Source organism: Peromyscus eremicus, chromosome 16_21 (assembly GCF_949786415.1).
Source record: "Peromyscus eremicus chromosome 16_21, PerEre_H2_v1, whole genome shotgun sequence".
Taxonomy (NCBI): domain Eukaryota; kingdom Metazoa; phylum Chordata; class Mammalia; order Rodentia; family Cricetidae; genus Peromyscus; species Peromyscus eremicus.
In genome coordinates, this window is record NC_081432.1 from 48605873 (window position 1) to 48626297 (window position 20425).

Sequence of the window (20425 nt, forward strand, 5' to 3'; positions counted from 1 at the left end):
CATTTGTAATGCTTTGCTTACTCTTAGAATGTTTGGATATGCAGCAGTGTCTTGTATAATATTCTGTCAACAATGGATGAGTTGTACAGTGGCAAATCCATTCAGCCTTGGTGTGTCATAGGCTAATACCATCTCGGTTTATATAAGAATGCCCCAGCCGGGCGGTGGTGGCGCACGCCTTTAATCCCAGCACTCGGGAGGTAGAGCCAGGCGGATCTCTGTGAGTTCAAGGCCAGCCTGGGCTACCAAGTGAGTTCCAGGAAAGGCACAAAGCTACACAGAGAAACCCTGTCTCGAAAAACCAAAAAAAAAAAAAAAAAAAGAATGCCCTGGTACTGTGCAGCACTCAGATCTCTTCTTAGAATGTGTCCCCATCGTTAAGTGATAAGTGGCTGCCCATGCTTTCATCCGTTAGTAGATATTCTAATCATATATATCAAGTACTGAAAACCCGCTGACCAGGGTTGTTTTGTGCCAGTGCTAGGGTCATGAAGGATGGCAAGTGTATCTGACCCTCTGAGTTTCCAAAGTAGGAAACGGGCAATTCTAAAGAGAATCCTGCTTTTCTTACAAAGTGTCACCTTTTAGCTGTGTCAAGACCTATAGGGACTGTGTGAGTATTGTGGCCCATTGAAGGTGTTTAAGCTTTTGAAACAAAAGTTGGTCCTGAGCCATAGCATAAACAGATGTCTCTGTGTCTGGAGGACCTTGGACAAATTCTTTAATTTAAAACAGTCATTTAAACCTCATCTCTAAGAAAAAACAGAATGATACTGATTGCGCACAAAACACAATTTTTATTTTTTATTTTATTTATTTATTTTGTGGTGCAGGGGTGGGTTTTGAGACAGGGTTTCTCTGTGTATATTCTGGCTGTTCTAGAACTCACTTTGTAACCAGGCTGGCCTCAGACTCACTGAGATCCGCCTACCTTTGCCTCCCAAGTGTGGGGATTGAAGGCATGCGCCACTGCCACCAGGCTAAAACCCAAAGTTTGATCTTTCCCTTGTAAATGTGACCTTGCCAGTGAGCCTTGCCAACTACTGTAGTGTGAATTCTAATTGGTCTTAATAAAAACTCAAGAGTCCTATCAGGGTGAAAGCTGAAAGATCAGAGAAACAGAGCAGCCAGCCACTAGAAAGACTTCTTACCTCTAGGAATCCTCAGATTGAAAGGGATGAGCTCCTGTCTCCACCTCCCTAGTGCTGGGATTAAAGGCATGTGCCTCCCAAGTACTGGGATCAAAGGCATTAGATCCCAAGTGATGGGATTAAAGGTGTGTGCCACCACTGCCTGGCCTCTAGTGGCCAGCTCTGCACTCTGATCTCCAGGCAAGCTTTATTTGTTAGAGCACAAACAAAATACCACCACAAACTGCTCTCAGGGAGAGACAGAATCAGTTTCCTAAGTCTTAGGACTAAGTTGTCCAAAAACAACTAGGTTGTCGTTATATTCTAGTATGAATAGAAAAAGTGAGTAGGGGCCTGGGGATGTAGCTCAGCTGGAAGTGTGCCTGCCTAACAGGCATGGTGACACATGCCGGTTTGATCTCAGCTCTCAGAAGCCAGAGACAAGTTCATGGCCATCCCTAGATAGTCAGTTTGAAGCCAGCCTGGGATATATGAGACCTAGACTTTAAAAAAAAAAAAAAAATCAGTGAATATGACACTGTACAAGTTATGGGCCTAGTTTTTTTGTTTGTTTAAATTAATTTATGTGTATATCTGTGCACTACTTGTGTGCCTGGTGCCTGCAGAGGCCAGAAGAGGGTGTACAGTCTGAGGAACTGGAGTTACAGATGTTTGTGAATGGCTTTGGGGGTACTGTGAATCAAACCTGGGTTCTCTGGGACAGCAGCCAATAGTGCCCTTAATTGCTGAGCCATCTCTCCCTGTGGACCTAATCAAAGATCTTGAATACCTGCCCCCCAGCCCACCTCTGCCATTGCCTGAAACTGTCCCGTGTTAGCCTGCAAGAGGATGAGATAGGTACCATGAGAAGAGAGCCACAGTGTCTCAGTAGACGGGAAGCTCTACCAAGAAGCAGAGCTGTGCCAACCAGTATGAGACGAGCAGGAACACGCCCATCAGGGTTCATCCCAATCCAGGCTCAATCTTAAACTGGAAAAGTTCCATCACAAATGATGTATTTTAGGAAGGCTTGGTATGCTTAACAGCTAGCCAATAAATAATCCAGTGCATATAGAATGCCAAGACTTACTTGAAATTACCTTCATAAGAACTCTGCATGTTAAATACCAGTTTCCCTTTTCCTTATATTAGTGCTAAATCCTGTTAGATTATATTTTAGTTCTAGAGTAGTGATTCTCAACCTTCCTAATGCGACCCTTTAAAACAATTCCTCATGTTGTGGTGACCCCCGAACATAAAATTATTGTTACTATTTCATAACTGTAATGTTGCTACTGTCATGAATTATAATGTCATGAATCATAATCATAATGTAAATATCTAATATGTAACGTGGGCGTCGTGACCTACAGGTTGAGAACAACTATTCTAAAGAACCGCATGTAGACATGTACATAGGTTTTGGTGCTAGTGATCACACTGTACACCACTAACCACAAGGCTTAGTAACAACTGTATTTAATAATTTTGTGCTGATCACATTGAAGTAACATTTAAATATATTGAATTGTTATTATAATTGAAGTTGAAAAGGGAGCCATTAATACTAAGATTCACCAACCATATAAAATGAGTTTGGTAATAGCACCAATTATAAAGCATCAGCCAAATATGCATGCCTATAATCCTAGTTGCCAAGGAGGCTGAGATAGGGTAAACAGGCCTTCCTGAAATACTCGAAATCCTGTCTCAAAAGCATGTGTGAAGCCCTGGGTTCAACTACTAAGATCACTAAAAATAGTATCAGATTTGTGGCCCCTCTTTTGTCTTTCACATCCACTGTTCTCATCCACTTTCTTTAGTGATCAGTCTAAAACAACAAACTGGACCTCATAAAGTTAGGACCCTAACCATCTAACCATCACTTTATGTACAATAATAGTCTTAGTTACTGGGTGGTTTTTTTTTTTTTTTTTTTTTGGTTTTTTGTTGTTGTTGTTGTTTGCTTTGAAGAGACACTATGACCAAAGCAACTCTTAGAAAAGAAAGCATTTACTTGGGGAGTTGTTTAACAGTTTTAGAGAGTGAGTCCATGATCATCATGACAGGAAGCATACAGACGTGGTGGAGGAGCAGCTGAGAGATTTATATCCTGATCCATGGGTCTCAGGGTTGCACTGAATCTGGCATGAGCTTTCAAAGCCTCAAAGCTCACCCCAGCAACACACCTCCTCCAACAAGGCCACACCTCCTAGTCCTCCCCCAAACAGTCTACCAGTTTCAGACTAGGCATTCAGATATGTGAGCCTATAGAAGCCATTCTCATTCAAACCACCGCATCCCAGGCCCTGGCCTCCAAAGGCTTATAGCCATATCAAAATGCAGAATCTATTCAGTCCAGCTTCAAAATCCTCCATAGTCTTTGAGTCTCAATACTATGCAAAGTCCATGTCTCTTGGGCCTCAAGGAAGTCTCTCAACTGTAACCCCATGTAAAAGCAATAAGCAAATCACATAGTCCAACATACAATGGCCCAGAATATACATTACTGTTCTTCAAGGGAGGCAAGGGAACATAACGAAGAATCGGCAGAGCAAACTCCAAATCCTGTCTCTCTGTGTCCTATGGCAAAGGACTTAGGTCTTCTTCCCTCATCTTTGCTGACTACAACATTCCCTCTCTTGGGCTGATTCTACAGTTTTCCTTGACAGGTTTCCCACAGCTCAGGCATCTCCAAGGCAATCTAGGCTTCACCTTCACAGCTTCATGAAATGGCTGGTCTTTCTAGGTAGGCCTCCATGCAGGGACTCCCCTGCCACAAGCATGGCCTCAGTGGCTTTCTCAGCTGTGGAGGAAGATTCCATAATCTCTTTTCTGTATCCTGGACACCAATACCAAAAACACATGACCCAAACTGCCAAATTCTGTTTTCTGGGACTGGAACCTGGTCCCTCCTTGAATTATATTTGCATAAACTTTCCATTGTTGATGATTTTCTTTGTTCCTTAAACTTTGCTTTAGTTACTTTTCAGGAGTTGGAAGCTTAGCTGGATGGAGTCTTGCCCTGAGGCAATAAGGCATTCCCATCATTCCATTTGAATCAGGCCTTTAAACCTTTTATGTCCTTGAGCACAGGGCTTGGCTGTAACAAGACATTCCCTGGTGCTCTTTTGCTCCCCAAACTGTACATTTTGTATTTCTCTTTACGTCCTGATCCACAAGCAGAGGATGGCACTGAGCCTGGCATGGGCTCATGAAACCTCAAAGTCCACTTGCCAGTGACAACCTCCTCCAACAAGGCCACACCTCCTAACCCTTCCCAAAACAATCCACCAACTTGGCACTAGACATTCATATAGAAGAGCCTATGGGGGTGTTCTCATTCAAATGCCACAAATGACTATGGTAGGAAAAATGAAAAAAAATCTGTAAACATGTATGAGCCTGTAGCTGGAGAATTTCTCTCCAGCTCCCGCCACCAAGTCCCGCCAGTCCCAGAGCCCACTTATAAAATAAACACACAAACTCTTATATTATTTAAACTGCTTGGCCATTAGCTCAGGCCTGTCATTGTCTAGCTCTTACTCTTATATTTAGCCCATTTCTATTAATCTTTACTTTGCCACATGGCTTGTGGCTTACCGGTACTTTACATCTTCCTTGTCCTGATGGCGGCTGGCAGTGTCTCCCTCACTCAGCCTTCCACTTCCCAGAATTCTTCTCTTTGTCCCGCCTATACTTCCTGCCTAGCCAATGGCCAATCAGTGATTTATTTACTGACCAATCAGCAACACATTTGACATACAGACCATCCCACAGCATGAGCCAGTAGAAAAGGAAATATAGTATGGTGTTTTGCCATCTTCCTTGATGAGAAACTATTAAAAAATACAAATTCTGGCCAGGCATTATACATACATCAATGAGAGACCAAAGGAATGATTCCACTCCTGTCAAGACTGGTGAACCAGGTGTTAATATTCTGATCCGCCCCTTGGCTCCGCCCTGCGTGCAAAAGGAAAAACTCCGTCCCTTCTCTCTCTTCTGCTTTCCTCCCATAAGGTGTGCACCCTCATTCTCTCTCCTCTCTCTCTCCCTCTCCCTCTCCCTCTCCCTCTCCCTCCCCCTCCCCCTCCCCCTCCCCCTCCCCCTCCCCCTCCCCCTCCCCCTCCCCCTCCCCCTCCCCCTCTCCCTCTCCCTCTCTCTCTCTCCTTTCTCCCTCTCCCTCTCCCTCTCCCTCTCCCTCTCCCTCTCCCTCTCCCTCTCCCTCTCCCTCTCCCTCTCCCTCTCCCTCTCCCTCTCCCTCTCCCTCTCCCTCTCTCTCTCTCCTTTCTCCCTCTCCCTCTCCCTCTCCCTCTCCCTCTCCCTCTCCCTCTCCCTCTCCCTCTCCCTCTCCCTCTCCCTCTCCCTCTCCCTCTCCCTCTCCCTCTCCCTCTCCCTCTCCCTCTCCCTCTCTCTCTCTCTCTCTCTCCTTTCTCCCTTCTCCCTCACCACCACCACCAAATAAAACTCTTCACTGAGCTCTGTCTGCATGACATCTCTGTCTCTCACCCGCCATGGGGCACCTTGGCTCTCTACCTGCCGCCTAGCATACAATATCACAACATTGGCGCCCAACGGAGCATGGGTAACCCCCAAACAGCTACATCCCTGAAATGCCCCACACGAGCATGGATGACAATGTTCCCATAGCTGCATGAATGGACTCCCCATCTAGTTATCATTCTATTTCTGTATTCTCTTAACATTTTCCAAGACCTTGTGTAGCTGGGGCAGAATTACGGGCATCTGGGAGAGGCATCAGAGGGAGTGACTAGAATCTTAGGAGAGCCTCAAAAGCCCTAGCTGTGTAGGGTGGGGGTGTTTTGTACTTGAGGTAATCACACCTGTTCTCTTAGTGGACAACGTTCTGCAACACTGGTACACTAGGAAATAATAGGCAGTGACAGGTTATGGTAGAATGTCTCCTCAAGTGGGAAGCAAAACATAGGCAGCGTGTAGAAGTAAATGGGTGTCGCCCTCTTCTACGCTCTGGACTCCTGTCGACACACGTGATCTCAAGACTGTTAACTTATTTGGAGCATATGACATCTTTTAGGGACAGCATAGCAAAGTATTTCATCACCCAGTCCAAAACCAAAGCAGTAGAACTGTCCATCATCCTACAAGGCCAGAGTCTGGAAGATAGAATACTTGATAGGAGCCGGGCGGTGGTGGCGCAAGCCTTTAATCCCAGCACTCGGGAGGCAGAGCCAGGCGGATCTCTGTGAACTCGAGGCCAGCCTGGGCTACCAAGTGAGTTCCAGGAAAGGCGCAAAGCTACACAGAGAAACCCTGTCTCAAAAAACCAAAAAAAAAAAAAAAAAAAAAAAAAAAGAATACTTGATAGGATTGGTATCAGGTTCACATTCACAGGGAAAAGGTTCTGATAAGAACTGTTGTGTGGGACACTGCATTCAGGAAGGCCACAGATGAAGTGAAGTGTATGACAGATAATTCAGGGAAAGCAGTCCAAACACAATAATTATTTAAGAGCAAATTGCTACCTTCTTCGTGATAGTTGGATTGATGCCCTTGTAATCAGAACAGTCTTTTGGGCTGCTTAATACTATAGCACAGGTCAAGTCAGCCATTAGAATTACTAAGCAGTAGTGCTAACCAATCAGTCCTGGGAAGGGCAAGACAGTTAAGTGTACATGTGTGTCTTTGTTCTTATCACCATGGCTACTGTATTAGTGGATCCACAGAGCAAACACAGCTGGGGGAAGAGAAAGTCGCTGTGGTAAGCTCTTCTTGGTGGCAATGCTTTTGACTCCAAGACAGGGTTTAATGCAGTAACTCATCTAACCAGCCATGGATTTGGTTTGTTTTCTAAGAATGGGGTGGGGGAGGGGACACTTTGCATTATTTGTCATGTATAAAGGTTTTTACCTCAATATTTTTAAAAAGATTTTTTTGTATGAGTGTTTTGCTGGCATGTATGTATATATGTATGCATGTCATGTGCATGCCTACTGCCAACAAAGTCCAGAAGAGGCTGTCAGACACTCTGGAACTGGAGTTACAAACTTGTGAGTTGCCCTGTGGGTGCTGGGACTAGAACCCAGGTCCTCTGAAAGAGAAGCCATCTCTCTAGTCCCTCAGTATTTTTAATTTTTTTTTAAAAAGATCCCTGACGTGGAACAGTCTCAATAACAATTTGCATGACTGGATATTTTGAACTTACTAAAATTTTATTTTCAAAATATGGGAACATTCAATGTAATTAAATGTGTTTGGTATTTTTAACTACAGATTTATGGAGTAATATTTTGGCACACCTATGTGGCATGTGATGATGAAACTTTTAAAAATCACTAGTATCAGCCGGGCGGCGGTGGCACACGCCTTTAATCCCAGCACTTCGGAGGCAGAGCCAGGTGGATCTCTGAGTTCAAGGCCAGCCTAGTTTACAGAGCGAGATCCAGGAGAGGCACCAAAACTACACAGAGAAAAACCTGTCTCGAAAAACCAAAAACCAAAACCAAAACAACAACAACAACAACAAAAAACCCTAGTATCTAGTTATCAATATTAATACATGTCTAAAAAACGTAATGATCAGATTGGGGTGATTCATGTGTCCATCTCCTTGCTGGACTTGGAACTTCCCTCTTCTAGATAGAACTTGTTACTTCCGGGCAGACTTTCAGTTTTGTCCTTAAGTCCATCGGAATAGCTAGGAGCGATCGCCAGGGACTCCGCGGGATAAAGGTTGAGGAAGAGGCTATGCCTGTCCAAATCACAGGAAGCACCCATAACGGGCCAGTCAATCTGGCGGACACAGCGAAGCTCCGCCCAACTCTGCTTTCGCTGACGCCTGCGCAGACCGCGCGGGTTCCCGGTGGGGTCGGTGGTAGCCCCGCCCACTTAGCTGCGCGTGCGCAGACGCTGCGGCAGGCGGCGGTATGAGCTCCACGGTGCTTTCGGGGTCTTCGGTGGCCTCCCTCTGGAGAGCAACAAGTAAGGCGATCCGCCCGGGGTCCCGAGACTCGGAAACCCGCGGGGGAAGCCGGCTTCTGATAGGGGAAGACGCCGGTGCGGAGACCCGACCGCGGTGCACTAGGACCGCGGGATTCCGAGCCTTTGGGTGTGCTTGGAGGAGGGACGCGGACTTTGCGGGTGGTTTGCGTGGAGCGGCTCGCACTTCGATGCCGCTGGGAACGTATGGAGAAGAAGGACCCTTCGGGGATGAGTGTCATTCATTTACTTGTTTGCTTACATCAAGAATAATTTGTACCCGGCAGAGGGTGCATGCCTTTAGTCCAGCACTAAGCATCTGCAGAGGCAGGAGGATCTTTTGAGTTCAAGGTCAGCCTGGTCTAAATGTTCCGTAAGCGAAAGTCAGATAGATGAGTACATGAAACGAAAAGTACACGAAGCCAAGAGCCGTTAGAAGAGATGCCTGCGTGCTTTCTGTAGAAACTAACGTTTTTCAAAACTGTTGCATTATTTCTCAGTATATTCCTCAGTTAGCATCCCAAAGAGGGTGCAGAATGTAAGTTTAATTGATGACATCCCTGAGATGTTACGTGAACTGAAGACAGAATTACTGCTTTCTTAACAAGTGGCCCCATTTTTTTTATTAAACTTTCTAGTTTTTCCCTTCAAATACTTGATACCTGTTGGTTGTTCAAATCTTAAATGATCTATACAGTAAATATTATAGAAAACGAAAGGCTCGCTCCAAACCCTTAGGTGATAACTTTAGTGTTTATCCAGCATTCTGCTGTTTTTAAACAACTATGTTATGTTTGATACCAGAAATTATGTATAGACACACATGACCCATGTATGAAGTATAAAGCAAAAGGAACATCAATGAACCCATTTTCCCATGGAAATGGTTCCATGCAGTTTGCAATCATTGCTTTTTTTTTTTTCAACTACTCGTATTTCACTCCATACAGAAATGTGAGGTGGTATCTTTTACCTGTGTATGACAAATTTTCCATTCTCCTTATGGATGCTTGGGCAGTACTAGAAACACTAGCATAGAGTGCTACACCTTCTGGTTTGTATTCCCCATGCCCCAGCACAAGATGTAAGTTCCTAAAGGATGCTGTTTTATTGATTTTCCTGTCAGGGTTGGGGCAAGCCAACCGCTTCCTTATCCAAGGAATTGAAATTAAAGCCCACACAGATTGCAGAAGAGCAATGAAACTTTGTTTGAATTCTTACACTGCAGAGAGCAGAAGGCCTGTAGTAGAATGTTATTTTAAGGTCTGTTACTTTTGTTTATGTTGCATTTGTTTAACTCTGTGAAGATGTGTTACTGTGCCTGTCTAAAACACCTGATGGTCTAATAAAGAACTGGCCAATAGCAAGTCAGGAGAAAGGATTGGGGGGGGGGGCTGGCAGGCAGAGAGAATTTATAGAGGGAGAAATCTGGGAGGAGGGCTAGGTCTAGCAGCCAGAGAAGGAGGGGGACTCCAGGGACCAGCCACCCAGCTACACAGCCAGCCATGGATTAAGAAATAAAAAAAGATATACAGGAATAGAAAAGGAAAAGCCCGGAGGCAACAGGTAGTCAGGATAAGTTAAGAAAAGCTGGCTAGAAACTAAGCCAAGCTAAGGCCGGGCATTCATAATTAATAATAAGCCTCTGTGTGTAAATTTATTTGGGAGCTGAGTGGCAGGCCCCCCCAAAAGAGCAAAAAGAAGAAAAACCTCCAACAACACAAGCCACAATGAAGAAGGGCCAGAGTGTGTTGCCTAGGGTCTCTTTAATGGGGTGTACAGGGAAGAGGGGGCTGGTTACTAAGGAGTTGGGGTGGTTCTCATTTAAATTGATATACTATACTAGGTAGCACAATCATTTTCTGTATATGTTCCTTCTTACAATGCATCTTACTTCAGTCATGCTTGCCAAAATAAACATAAGATGATAAATAGAAGATTTTCCTTTTTAAAATCTATCACTTATAGGGCACAGTTTTACCTTACTGGGGAAGCACCCAAACCCAGTGTAGGACCAATGGGCCTTTCTGGTCCTGTACTGGAACATGAGGAGAGTACAACTAAATAGAATCTGTATAAGTTTCCTGTTGAGAAAGGAGGAAAATCCCATGCTTCAGAGAGGGATGTACGTGCATGCATCCTGGTGCTGTTGGTGCTGGGGGAAAGGGGGGCTTATGTTGCTAGGTGCATCTCTTGGAGAAAGATTTGTGTGCATAGTGTAGAGGTGAGGAAATTAGGCTGCCAAGTGCATTATTGGAAGAGGACCGTGTGCATATTCCAAACCAGACGGAGTCCTAGGTTACTAAACTATTCCCTGTATTTGCCCACCCCCTTACTTTATAGCTCTTTGCAGACTTGTAGCACTGGTTATCTCGAAGGAAGGGAAATAGCTGTGTAGAATGTGGGCATTCAGGAAAGGATTTCGCTGAATGCCATTTGTCCCTTTTGAATTAATGCTAAATGGTCAAAAACGCAAGTAGGCAAAATTAGTCAATTTTCTAAAAGTAAAATTTTTTTTTTTCTCCATTAGGATCCTCCCTTCTGAATCATTCTTTGAGGAAGGTGAGTTATGGAGAAGGAAAATCTGAACTTGGGAAGCAACCTCTTAAGAAGTCCAAGTTGCCAGTGGGTCGTTTTGATGCGCCCGAGGACTCGCACTTAGAGAGGGAGCCACTCAAGAGTGAGTAGACTCAACCGCTGTCGGTGGGTGGGTGCCTAACATAGCAAAGAAAATGTCCGTTACTAGAAAATGGATGCAAGAAGTGAAATGTGCTCTTCAGTGTTATTACCAGTTATAAAGGATATTTCAGTAAGTAAAAATACCACGTGGACTACCTGTATGTGTGGTTGTTAACTTCCTTAAAAAGGTTTTGGGTTGGTGAGATGCCTCCCAGAGTGTAGATTCCAGCACTCTTGTGCTGACAGCCATGGCAGCCCACAGAAGATACAGGGAATCCCTGGGGCCAGCTGGCTACCTAGACCATCTGAATTGACAGTCTCTGGGCTCAAATGAAAGACCTTGCTTCAATATGTAAGATGGAGAGCAATCAAGGGAGAGACCTGAAGTCATTCTCTGACCTCTGCATGCACACGCACACACGAGCACATGTACATCACACGTGCATTCACATAAGCATACACACATACACATGCAAGCCCCACCAAAAAGGTGTTTCTAAAGCTAGAAATGGTGGCCCATGTCTGGAATACCAGCACTCTGGAAACTGATGCCAGAGAATCAGGAACGTGAGGCCAGCCTGAGCAACATAGACTGTCTCAAAGGAAGGGTTTCTGAGTTTTAGTACTTACTTAGTTATTGGCGGGGGGGTTGTTTGTTTTTACTATACTTTCATCATTCAAAAGGTAAGACATAGAAATCGGTATCCTCTGTGATACAAATAACAAGGCTTTGTTTGTTGATGAAACTATCTGCTGTGAAAAGATCAGCTTCAGCATGCAGTAGATCGTCCTGAATGTACGGGGTAAAGCCGAGGAGTCAGGGCACAGTGAAGATGCTGGGCCTTAGAAAAGGATGGAACACAGGACTGCATAGTGAAGAGAAGACATCTCTCATTCTCTCAACTCTAATAACCTTCCTTCCTAGCTCCCTGTCATCTGTCCACTGGACAGAAAGTGGCATCTGAAGAGACACTGGAGCACGTGCCTCTGGCCGGCCTCGCCCTTCTTCCCCATTACCTCTGCCTTGATAAAAGCCTTGCATTCCTGAAGCTGGCCCCCAAGGTCTATTCCCTTATTTGGCCACTTCCTCCTCCTGAGGCTGACTACTAAGGTCCAGTTATCAAAGTATTGAAGTCCAACTGTCAAAAGCCCCCTTTGGCTGCCCTAATTAACCTGCCCAATTAAAGTTAAACACCTCATCCTAACACGGGTTTCCCTTGTACCTATATAAACTGCCATTTTCCTATGTGCCACATCTGTCTCCCCTCTATCCAAAGGCAGTCCTTGGTCCTCTAGGACAAATACCCTTCCCCCTCTCCCTTGTAACCTTTCCCTTCTCCCTCGTCCTCTGTCTCCTGACTTTGTCTCTTATTCCCTAACCTCTGTCCCCTGGGGCAAATAAATCTCCTTTGTGCTGAGAACTTGGTCTTGGAGGTCCTGAGCTGGTACTTTTTCTTTTTTTGAGGGAGGTAATAGACTAAATACAATTATCATTGTTTGTTTTTTTATTTTATAATTTTATGCATATGTGTTTGTGTATGTTTCTTTGTGTATGGGTCTATGCATGCAGCCAGAACCATTGGATTTCCTGGAGTTGGAGTTATGACAGTTGTGAGTCACCTGCATGGACACTAGGAACCAAATTGTGGTTCTTTAAGCCTTGGCTCCAGCCTAGTGCCTATGTTCATTGTATTGGGTGACTTTTCATGGGCAGACATTTAAGAAATCAGTTCATCCCAGATGGGGCACCAGTAGGCCAAAAGAGTGATTCTGTCTAATTGCCAAGTCAATGAATTTATTGGGGTTCCCGACAGGAGCATGGGAAAGGGGATGTACTGGTTACCTTTTCTTACTGCAGTGACAAAATTCTTGACAAAGGCGACTAAGGGAAGAGAGGGTCTGTTTTGGCTCACAGCTTAAGAGGGGGTTCAGCCCGTCGTGACAGGAAGGCATGGTGGCAGGAGCGTGAGGTGACAGTCACATCGTGTCTGTTGTCAGGAAGCAGAGAGAGGCAAGTGCTGGTGCTCAGCTTGCTTTCTGGTTTTCAGGATCCCAGGCATAGGATGGGTTGGATGTTCAGGGTGGGTCCCTCCTCCTCTCTGGAAGCTCTCACACAGAAACAACCAGAAATGTCTCCTGGGTCACTTTCCATCTTGTCCAGTTGATGGTTGAGATAAGCGATCACATGGGGCTACTTACAGTAATATGTACCAATCAAAAGCAGGAAAGGAGTTCATTCTCGCCTACGATTCTGGAGGCCGAAATGCTCAAAGCCTAGTGCTGGCATCTGGGCTTCAGCATAACCCAGTTAGATAGAGGTCAGAAGACAAAGCTGCCTGGACAGTGTGCGTCAGTAAATACGCATCTTCATTTTTTAATGCCTTGTGATCACATTAAAAACCACTGTTCCTTAGAAAATGCTAACAACCCGGTGCCAGTAGACACCGTTCAACCTGACCTGAACAGTCAGCGACCTTAGGCAGTGTTAACTACTGCTTCTAGAAGTTTCCAGTTCAGCTTCTGTTTTGCTTTCTTCGTCTTCTCATCCATTGTTTCTGCCATTTCTTCCTGGATTCCAGGAGGCTGCCACAGTAGGATAGTCAACATAGGATACATTACCAGACTCTGTCTCATGATAGATAGATAGATGGATGGATGGATGGATGGATGGATGGATGAATGGATGGATGAATGGATGGATGAATAGATGGATGGATGGATAGATGGATGGATGATGGATGGGTGGATGGATGGATGGATGATGGATGGGTGGATGGTAGATAGATAGATAGATAGATAGATAGATGAATGGATGGATGATGGATAGGTGGATGATAGATAGATAATTGATAGATGAATGGATGGATGGATAGATGATGGATGGTTGGATGGATGGATGGTGGATGGTAGGTAGATAGATAGACAGGGTAAATGGAAGATGAGATACATAGCTGTCTATGAGCATCTGATGGGAATTAGCATAAAAGGTGGGGCAAATGAAATTTAAAGGAAAAATAAAACTGTAACAAGTAAATATGCTAGGGAGATGTTTAAGAGAGAGAAAGGTATGGCCATAGAAGAAGAGATTAGAGAACATGGCACATGTCAGGCACAGCTGAGTGGCCTCAGCATAAAGTGAAAATAGTAGATTAATAGAATGTCAGGCTCTTTCATGTCAGATCTGAGCGTTAAAGGCCAGCAAGCTAGCTCAGCAGATAAAGATGCTTATGCTGAGCCCGACAGCCTCCTGACTTCAGTCCCAGGGACTCCACTGTAGGAGAGAAGAGTTCCTGAATATTTCCATCTGACCTCAGCACTTACATCACAGCACCTACACAAAACACAACACACGTATACACATGCACACAAGCAATAAACGTAATTAGAACCATTTTTAAATCTGGGAGTGGGCTACTCGGGAGGCAGAGGCAGGTGGACCTCCATGAGTTCGAGGCCAGCCTGGTCTACAGAGCGAGATCCAGGACAGGCACCAAAACTACACAGAGAAAACCTGTCTCAAAAAAAAAAAACAACCAACCAAACAAACAAAAAACCTGGGAGTGGGGTTGGGGATTTAGCTCAGTGGTAGAGCACTTTCCTAGCAAGTGCAAGGCCCTGGGTTCAGTCCTCAGCTCAGAGAAGAAAAAAAAAAAATCTGGGAGTGGTCAGTAAGGGAACTGAGGGTAGCTCATTGGAAGAGCGCTGGCTTAACAGGCATGGAGCCCTGGCCTCGTTCTAAGTCCATAAATCCAACATGGCGGCACATGCCTGTAATTCCAGCGCTAGTGAGACAGGAGGGTTAGAAGTTGAAGGCAGGCAGCCTGGGCTACATGAGGTCCTGTCTCAGGAAGTAAATAAAGATGTTTTGGTGAGGTTTTTGTTTGTTTGTCTGTCTTGTTTAGTCTTGTTTTTTGTTTTTTGTTTTTTTTCTTTTTTAGATGATCTCACTGTGTAGCCCTAGCTGGCCTAAAATTCCCTATGTAGACCAGGCTGGCCTCCAACTTTCAGAGATCCTCCTGACTCTGTCTCCCAAGTGTTTGGATTAGAGGCATACACCACCACATATAGGCAAATTTTAAAAAATATATTGGGCTGGAGATTGTCTAGCCAGCTCTATTAAAGTGTGATTTAAATATACAGTTCTGTGAGTTTTCACAAATGTTTGCGGTCATGTAAACAACATTAAGTATAAGTTTTCTTACTCCCTACAGAGTTATCTTTTGCTTATTTTTAATCAACCCTATCCCCACCTCTTCCCACAACCATTGATCCATTCTCAATCCCTGTAGTTTCGCTTCTTATAGGATTTTATGTAAATGAGAGAATACATAGTCTTTCGTGCCTGGCATCCTTCACTCAGTCTACTGCGGAAGAGATCGGTTAGAAAGATGCTTTGCTTCCGTGCACACATGGCTGGAGATGTAAGAGACAGAGCACAGATGGTACAGCACGTCACCGCAGTGTTAAGAGTGAGCTGCTGAGAGTGTCAGGCTGGTGGTAACACAAGGAGGAAGAGTCAGGATACTTCCGGGTATAACAAAGGAGAGGAGAAAGGGAAGATGGGACGTGTGGTCAGGGAGGAGAGCTCAAGAGTGAGATCTGAAGAAGAAGCATTCCGGGGATAAGAAAGTCCAGGGGGAGACCCAAGTGAGAGGAGCCTCCTTATAAGGAGGTTTAGGGACCTCTGTGACCTCTGTGTTTGATGGTCCCTGACGTGGATATTGAGATGATGGAGAATGGGGTTGGGAGGGATGACAGTATAATCTGATATTCATCTTTCCAGAGCAAGATAGAAAAGTCTATGAGTTATTACAAACTAGAGGCAAGAATGGGACAGAGTAGTGGAGTGGGAGTCAGCAGAGGAAAGTGTATCAAGGTTTGGTCAGCAATGAGAAGGAGCATCTCAATGTGTGCATACAGTCATGTGTGTATGTGTGTGCAAATATGTGTGTATGTTGTATGTTTGTGTGTGTGTAGTAAGGGTCTTGTGTGTGCATGTGTTAAAGGTCTCACTATGTGTGTGTATAATAAGTGTGTGTGTGTGTGTGTGTGTGTGTGTGTGTGTGTAGTAAGGGTCTTGTGTGTGCATGTGTTAAAGGGTCTCACTGTGTGTATAGTGTGTGTGTGTGTGTGTAGTAAATGTGTGTGTATTTGTGTGTGTAGTGAGGGCCTTGTGTGTGTATATGTTAAGGGTCTCACTGTGTGTGTGTGTGTGTGTGTGTGTGTGTGTGTGTAGTAAGAGTCTGTGTGTGTGTGGTAAGGATCTCATGTTCTAGACTAACCTGGAACTACTGGGCTCAGGAACTTCTCCTGCCTTCATTTCCTGAATAACTGGGTCTACAAGCATACAACTGAATCTGGCTCAGCATATTCTTTTTTCCTGGTACTGTTAAAGCCCTGACCCCAGATGGAGGGTATTTGGAGATAATTAAGTTCGGATCATATGGGTGAGGACTTCATGGTGGGACTAGTATCCTTATGAGAGAGACACTGGAAACCTCGCTGCCTCCCTCTTTTCCATGTGACAATTCATAAAGAAGGGACATCCACAGTCAGGAAGAGGGCCCTCACTCCAACCAACCACACCCCATTGAGACTTCCATTGCATAAGCCACGAAGTCTGTTTTGTCTCAGCATTCCCAGCTAACTACCACACCCAGAGTCCCAGGAATGGGGGGGTGCAAATAAGAGTGTCCATTACCAGCTTTCAGGGGGATCACAGAAGTTCCCTGAAAACAGAATGATAACATGGGTATGGGAGAGTTAGGCACAGGGCAGCAAAGATAAAGATTGAAGAAATATGTGCAAAGTTTCAAGGTGAAGTTCTGTATCTTCTTTGGTTAGTCTGTAGAGGGGCTGCATAATTTGGAGCAATGATCTTTTAGTTTTCCAAAAATACACCACTTAAGATTGGAGGTTCTTTCTAACAGCTGGTTCCTCATCTGTTCTCTCTATACACAAAGCACTACAGCATGTGGGTTTCAGTTCACTCACTGCGTGCCACTGAACGACTTTGTACACCTGTAACATGGGGGCAGTATTGTTTCCTGACTCATAGAGTTATTATGTGGACTGAGTGAGTTAACGTGTGTAAAGTGCTGAGAATTGAAAGCCCAGTATCAGGTTATAATAGAAGGATCATTTGACCCTCAGCATTTAACACCAACCCAGGCAGTATTAGTGACACCTACCATCAAACAGTAATCAATCAAATTAATTGATTAATTAAAAATTAAAATCCTCAGAATGTGGCTTAGTTCACAGTGAGGACTCCTATCAGGAAAATGTAGCGCATTTTTGTATTCAGACATTTCCTGTCCTGATCACCCGGTCCCAAATAAACACAGAGAGGCTTATATGAATTATAAATGCTCGGCTGATAACTCAGGCTTGTTACTAGCTAACTCTTACATTTCAATTAAACCATTTCTATTAATCTTTGTATTGCCACTCAGCTCAAGGCTTTACTTGTCCTCTAGCATGTTTTGCTTCCTGGATAGCTGCTGGTGTCTCTCCTGACTCCACCCTCCTTCTTCCCATCATTCTCAGTTCTGCTTTCCCACCTAACTTCCTGCCCAGCTACCAGCCTGTCAACTTTTTATTAACCAATGAAGGTAATGCCTATTCATAGTATAGAAAAGGATTGTTCCTCAGCACATTTGTGTGTGTGTGTGTGTGTGTGTGTGTGTGTGTGTGTGTGCGTGTGCATGCATGCATTGAATGTGCACATGTTTGTTACTGGAGACTGAACTTCACTCGTGCTAAAACAAGCATTCTATTACCGAGTTGTATCCCCAGCCCATGAACACAGTGTTAAGACCAATGATTTCACTTATGATCGTAAAACCCATCTGCTGAAGCCAAAGCCTGTGTTAAGGAGAAATAGTGCTCACAAGTAAAACCAGTCAGCACCTGTACATACCTGTCACTGTGCTAGACCCTTCACATACATTGCCTTGTTCAGTTCAATGCTATAAGGCAAGTATGACCCCCCCCCCATATGCACACACCACACACTTCTTACTGGAAAGAAAACGGAGACACTGAACTTGTCTCTAAACCCTTCAAGTTCAGTGAAGCTGTACTCTGTTCTCACTCCTTCCCTCCTGTTGGGTCCAGCACCACATATGAAACTGCCTTTTAGTAGTTTCTAGACCTGAAAGCACTCCAAGGGTTGGAAGTCATCAGTGTTAGTGAAGTTGATTGAATATGAAAAATGCATATCTCAAGTTCTGGGGATGAAAGGGGAAGAACCACATGCATGACTCATTCAAAGACTGTATGATAAGCCAGGCACTCATAACCAGCTTGTGCAATCCTGTCCCCAAAACTGACCGTACGGTTTTCTTCCATCTCTGCTGACTGCCTTGTTCTTATCTTTTGTCTTCCTTAGAGTTTCCAGATGATGTTAATCCAGTTACCAAAGAAAAAGGTGGACCCAGGGGCCCGGAGCCCACACGCTATGGGGACTGGGAACGGAAAGGACGCTGTATCGACTTTTAAGTCACATTCTTTAACTGCAGAATCATTTTCTGAATGGTTTACTTCACATTGTTCTTTCTCTGTATCCTTTAAGCCATGTGATGTTCATCGTGTGTTTTAAATTACATGACAGCTGTGAAGCTATATCTAGGAAGTGGAAACACTTGTCCGTTTGCACATGTTAACTTTAAGTGTATTGGGGTAGAGAGAGCTGCAAGCCTTTGCCGTGATCTTTATCGATTCAATCAGTTGCTTATAAAATGCACATGTAAATAAATAATTTTTGAAGATTGTCTTTAGATTGGTATTTTATTTTGTATGTGTGAGTGTTTCTCATGCATGTAAGTATGAGCTTTGTGTCCATGAAGGCCAGAAGAAGGCATCAGATCCCCTGGTACTGGAGTTATGGGTTGTTGTGAGTCACCGTGTGGGTGCTGGAAACTGAACCCAGGTCCTGTGCAAGAGCAAGTGCTCTAAACCTCTGAGCCATCTTTCCAGCCCCTGACATTTATGTGTGTTATTTTTAACTATGTTTATATATGTATGTCTGTGTATATGTGCATGTGAGTGCAGTTGCCCTAAGAAGCCAGAAGAGGGCGTCAGATTTTCTGGAGCTGTAGTTACAGGCTGTTGTGAGCCTCCTGACCTGAGCGCTGGGAACCAAACTCACTTTCTCTGCAAAAGCGGTACTCTCTCTTAACCGCAGGGCCATCTTTCCAGCCCCAAGAAAATAACTTTTCCATGACTGTTGCTATGACTACGTGTGCTGATTAGTTTTTGTCAATTTTGCGTAAGCTGGAGTCATTTTGGAAGAGGGAACCTCAGTTAAGAAAATGTTTCCATCAGATTGACCTGTGGGCAAATCTGTGAAACATTTTTTGTTTTTTTGTTTTTTGCTTATTGACTGATGTGGGAGGGCCCAGCCTACTTTGGACAGTGCTACCATTGGACAGGTGGTCCTGGATTGTAGGAGAAAGCAACTTGAGCTAGCCATAGAGAGCAAGTTGCCAAACTTCTTCCCTCTGCTTCAGTTCCTGATCCGCTTACCCTGTTTTCCCTTCGTGATGGACTATAAACTGTAAGATGAAATAAACTCTTTCCTCTCCAGGTTGCTTGTAGTCAGTGGTTTATTAAAGCAACAGAAACCAAATTAAGACATTAGAATAGTAGCTTTTAAAAAGTGTGTGTGTGTGTGTGTGTGTGTGTGTGTGTGTGTGTGCGCGCGTGCGTGCGTGTGCGCGTGTGCGCGCGCGCACAAAAGAGAGAGTGTATGTGGGCATATGTGAGGAGGTCAGACAACTTTGGGAGTTAGTCATGGTTCCAGGAATCAACCACTCAGGCCATCGAGCTTATGCAGTAAGCCTTGACCACAGTAAGCCACCTACCTCACCGGCCCAATGGTTGCTTTTAAAATGTGGGTTAACTAATAATGAAGAATGCAGTAATGACACAGAATATTTCATTTGGAGTCAAATGAATTAAGAGTTCAGTCCTGGCTGCACTTCTTGTTGTTTATATAACCCTGAACCTGTTATTAAAAATGTCCTTGTATGGGCTGGAGAGATGGCTCAGAGGTTAAGAGCATCGGCTGATCTTTCAGAGGTTCTGAGTTCAATTCCCAGCAACCACATGGTGGCTCACAACCATCTGTAATTTGATCTGGTGCCCTCTGCATATATGATAAATAAATCTTAAAAAAAAATGTCCTGGTACTTCTGTATCCTTTTGTGTTAATTGGAGATAATAGTAGTTGACAGGACAGATTAAATGAATAGGTGTGCATTAGGGTTTCTGAAAGAAACAGATCCACTGGGGGGAGAAGTGTGTGTGTGTGCGCGCGTGCACACACATAAAGAGATTATGAGGAATTAGTACAGGAATAGGTCATCTCTCCACTATGTAGATTCCTGGGATTGAACTCAGGTTGTCACACTTGGCGACAAGCACCTTTAGCCACTCAGCCATCTTGGCAGCCCTAAGACTGAATTTGAAAACAGCCTGGGAAGCACAGTAAGAGTCTACTCCCTTAAAGAAAAAACAAAAACTGAACAAAAACCAGCAAGAAGAGGTCATTTCTTTCAAAGCAACCTAATAGATGTCTGTCCAAGGGCAATTATTTCAGCATGTATTCCATTTTCTGCAGAACATAACACACGCCATTCATTGTGTTCACT

The 20425-nt window shown here is 44.4% G+C and overlaps 1 protein-coding gene across 1 annotated transcript; it reads left to right on the forward strand.

The window, feature by feature from the left end:
* Positions 1-7989: 7989 nt before the first annotated feature.
* Positions 7990-18546, forward strand: Sdhaf4 (succinate dehydrogenase complex assembly factor 4). The gene is made up of 3 exons (XM_059281735.1): positions 7990-8093; positions 10621-10770; positions 18163-18546. Exons 1-3 carry the CDS (start codon positions 8039-8041, stop codon positions 18270-18272), a joined length of 315 nt encoding a protein of 104 aa, XP_059137718.1. The 5' UTR covers positions 7990-8038; the 3' UTR covers positions 18273-18546.
* Positions 18547-20425: the final 1879 nt, after the last annotated feature.

Bases quoted from the DNA above. Each gene is read 5' to 3' on its own strand.
- Sdhaf4 (XM_059281735.1), top strand. From the start codon at position 8,039: ATGAGCTCCACGGTGCTTTCGGGGTCTTCGGTGGCCTCCCTCTGGAGA. The intron at 8,094-10,620 runs GTAAGGCGATCC...TTTCTCCATTAG, and splicing joins CTCCCTCTGGAGAGCAACAA to GATCCTCCCTTCTGAATCAT. The intron at 10,771-18,162 runs GTGAGTAGACTC...TGTCTTCCTTAG, and splicing joins AGAGAGGGAGCCACTCAAGA to AGTTTCCAGATGATGTTAAT.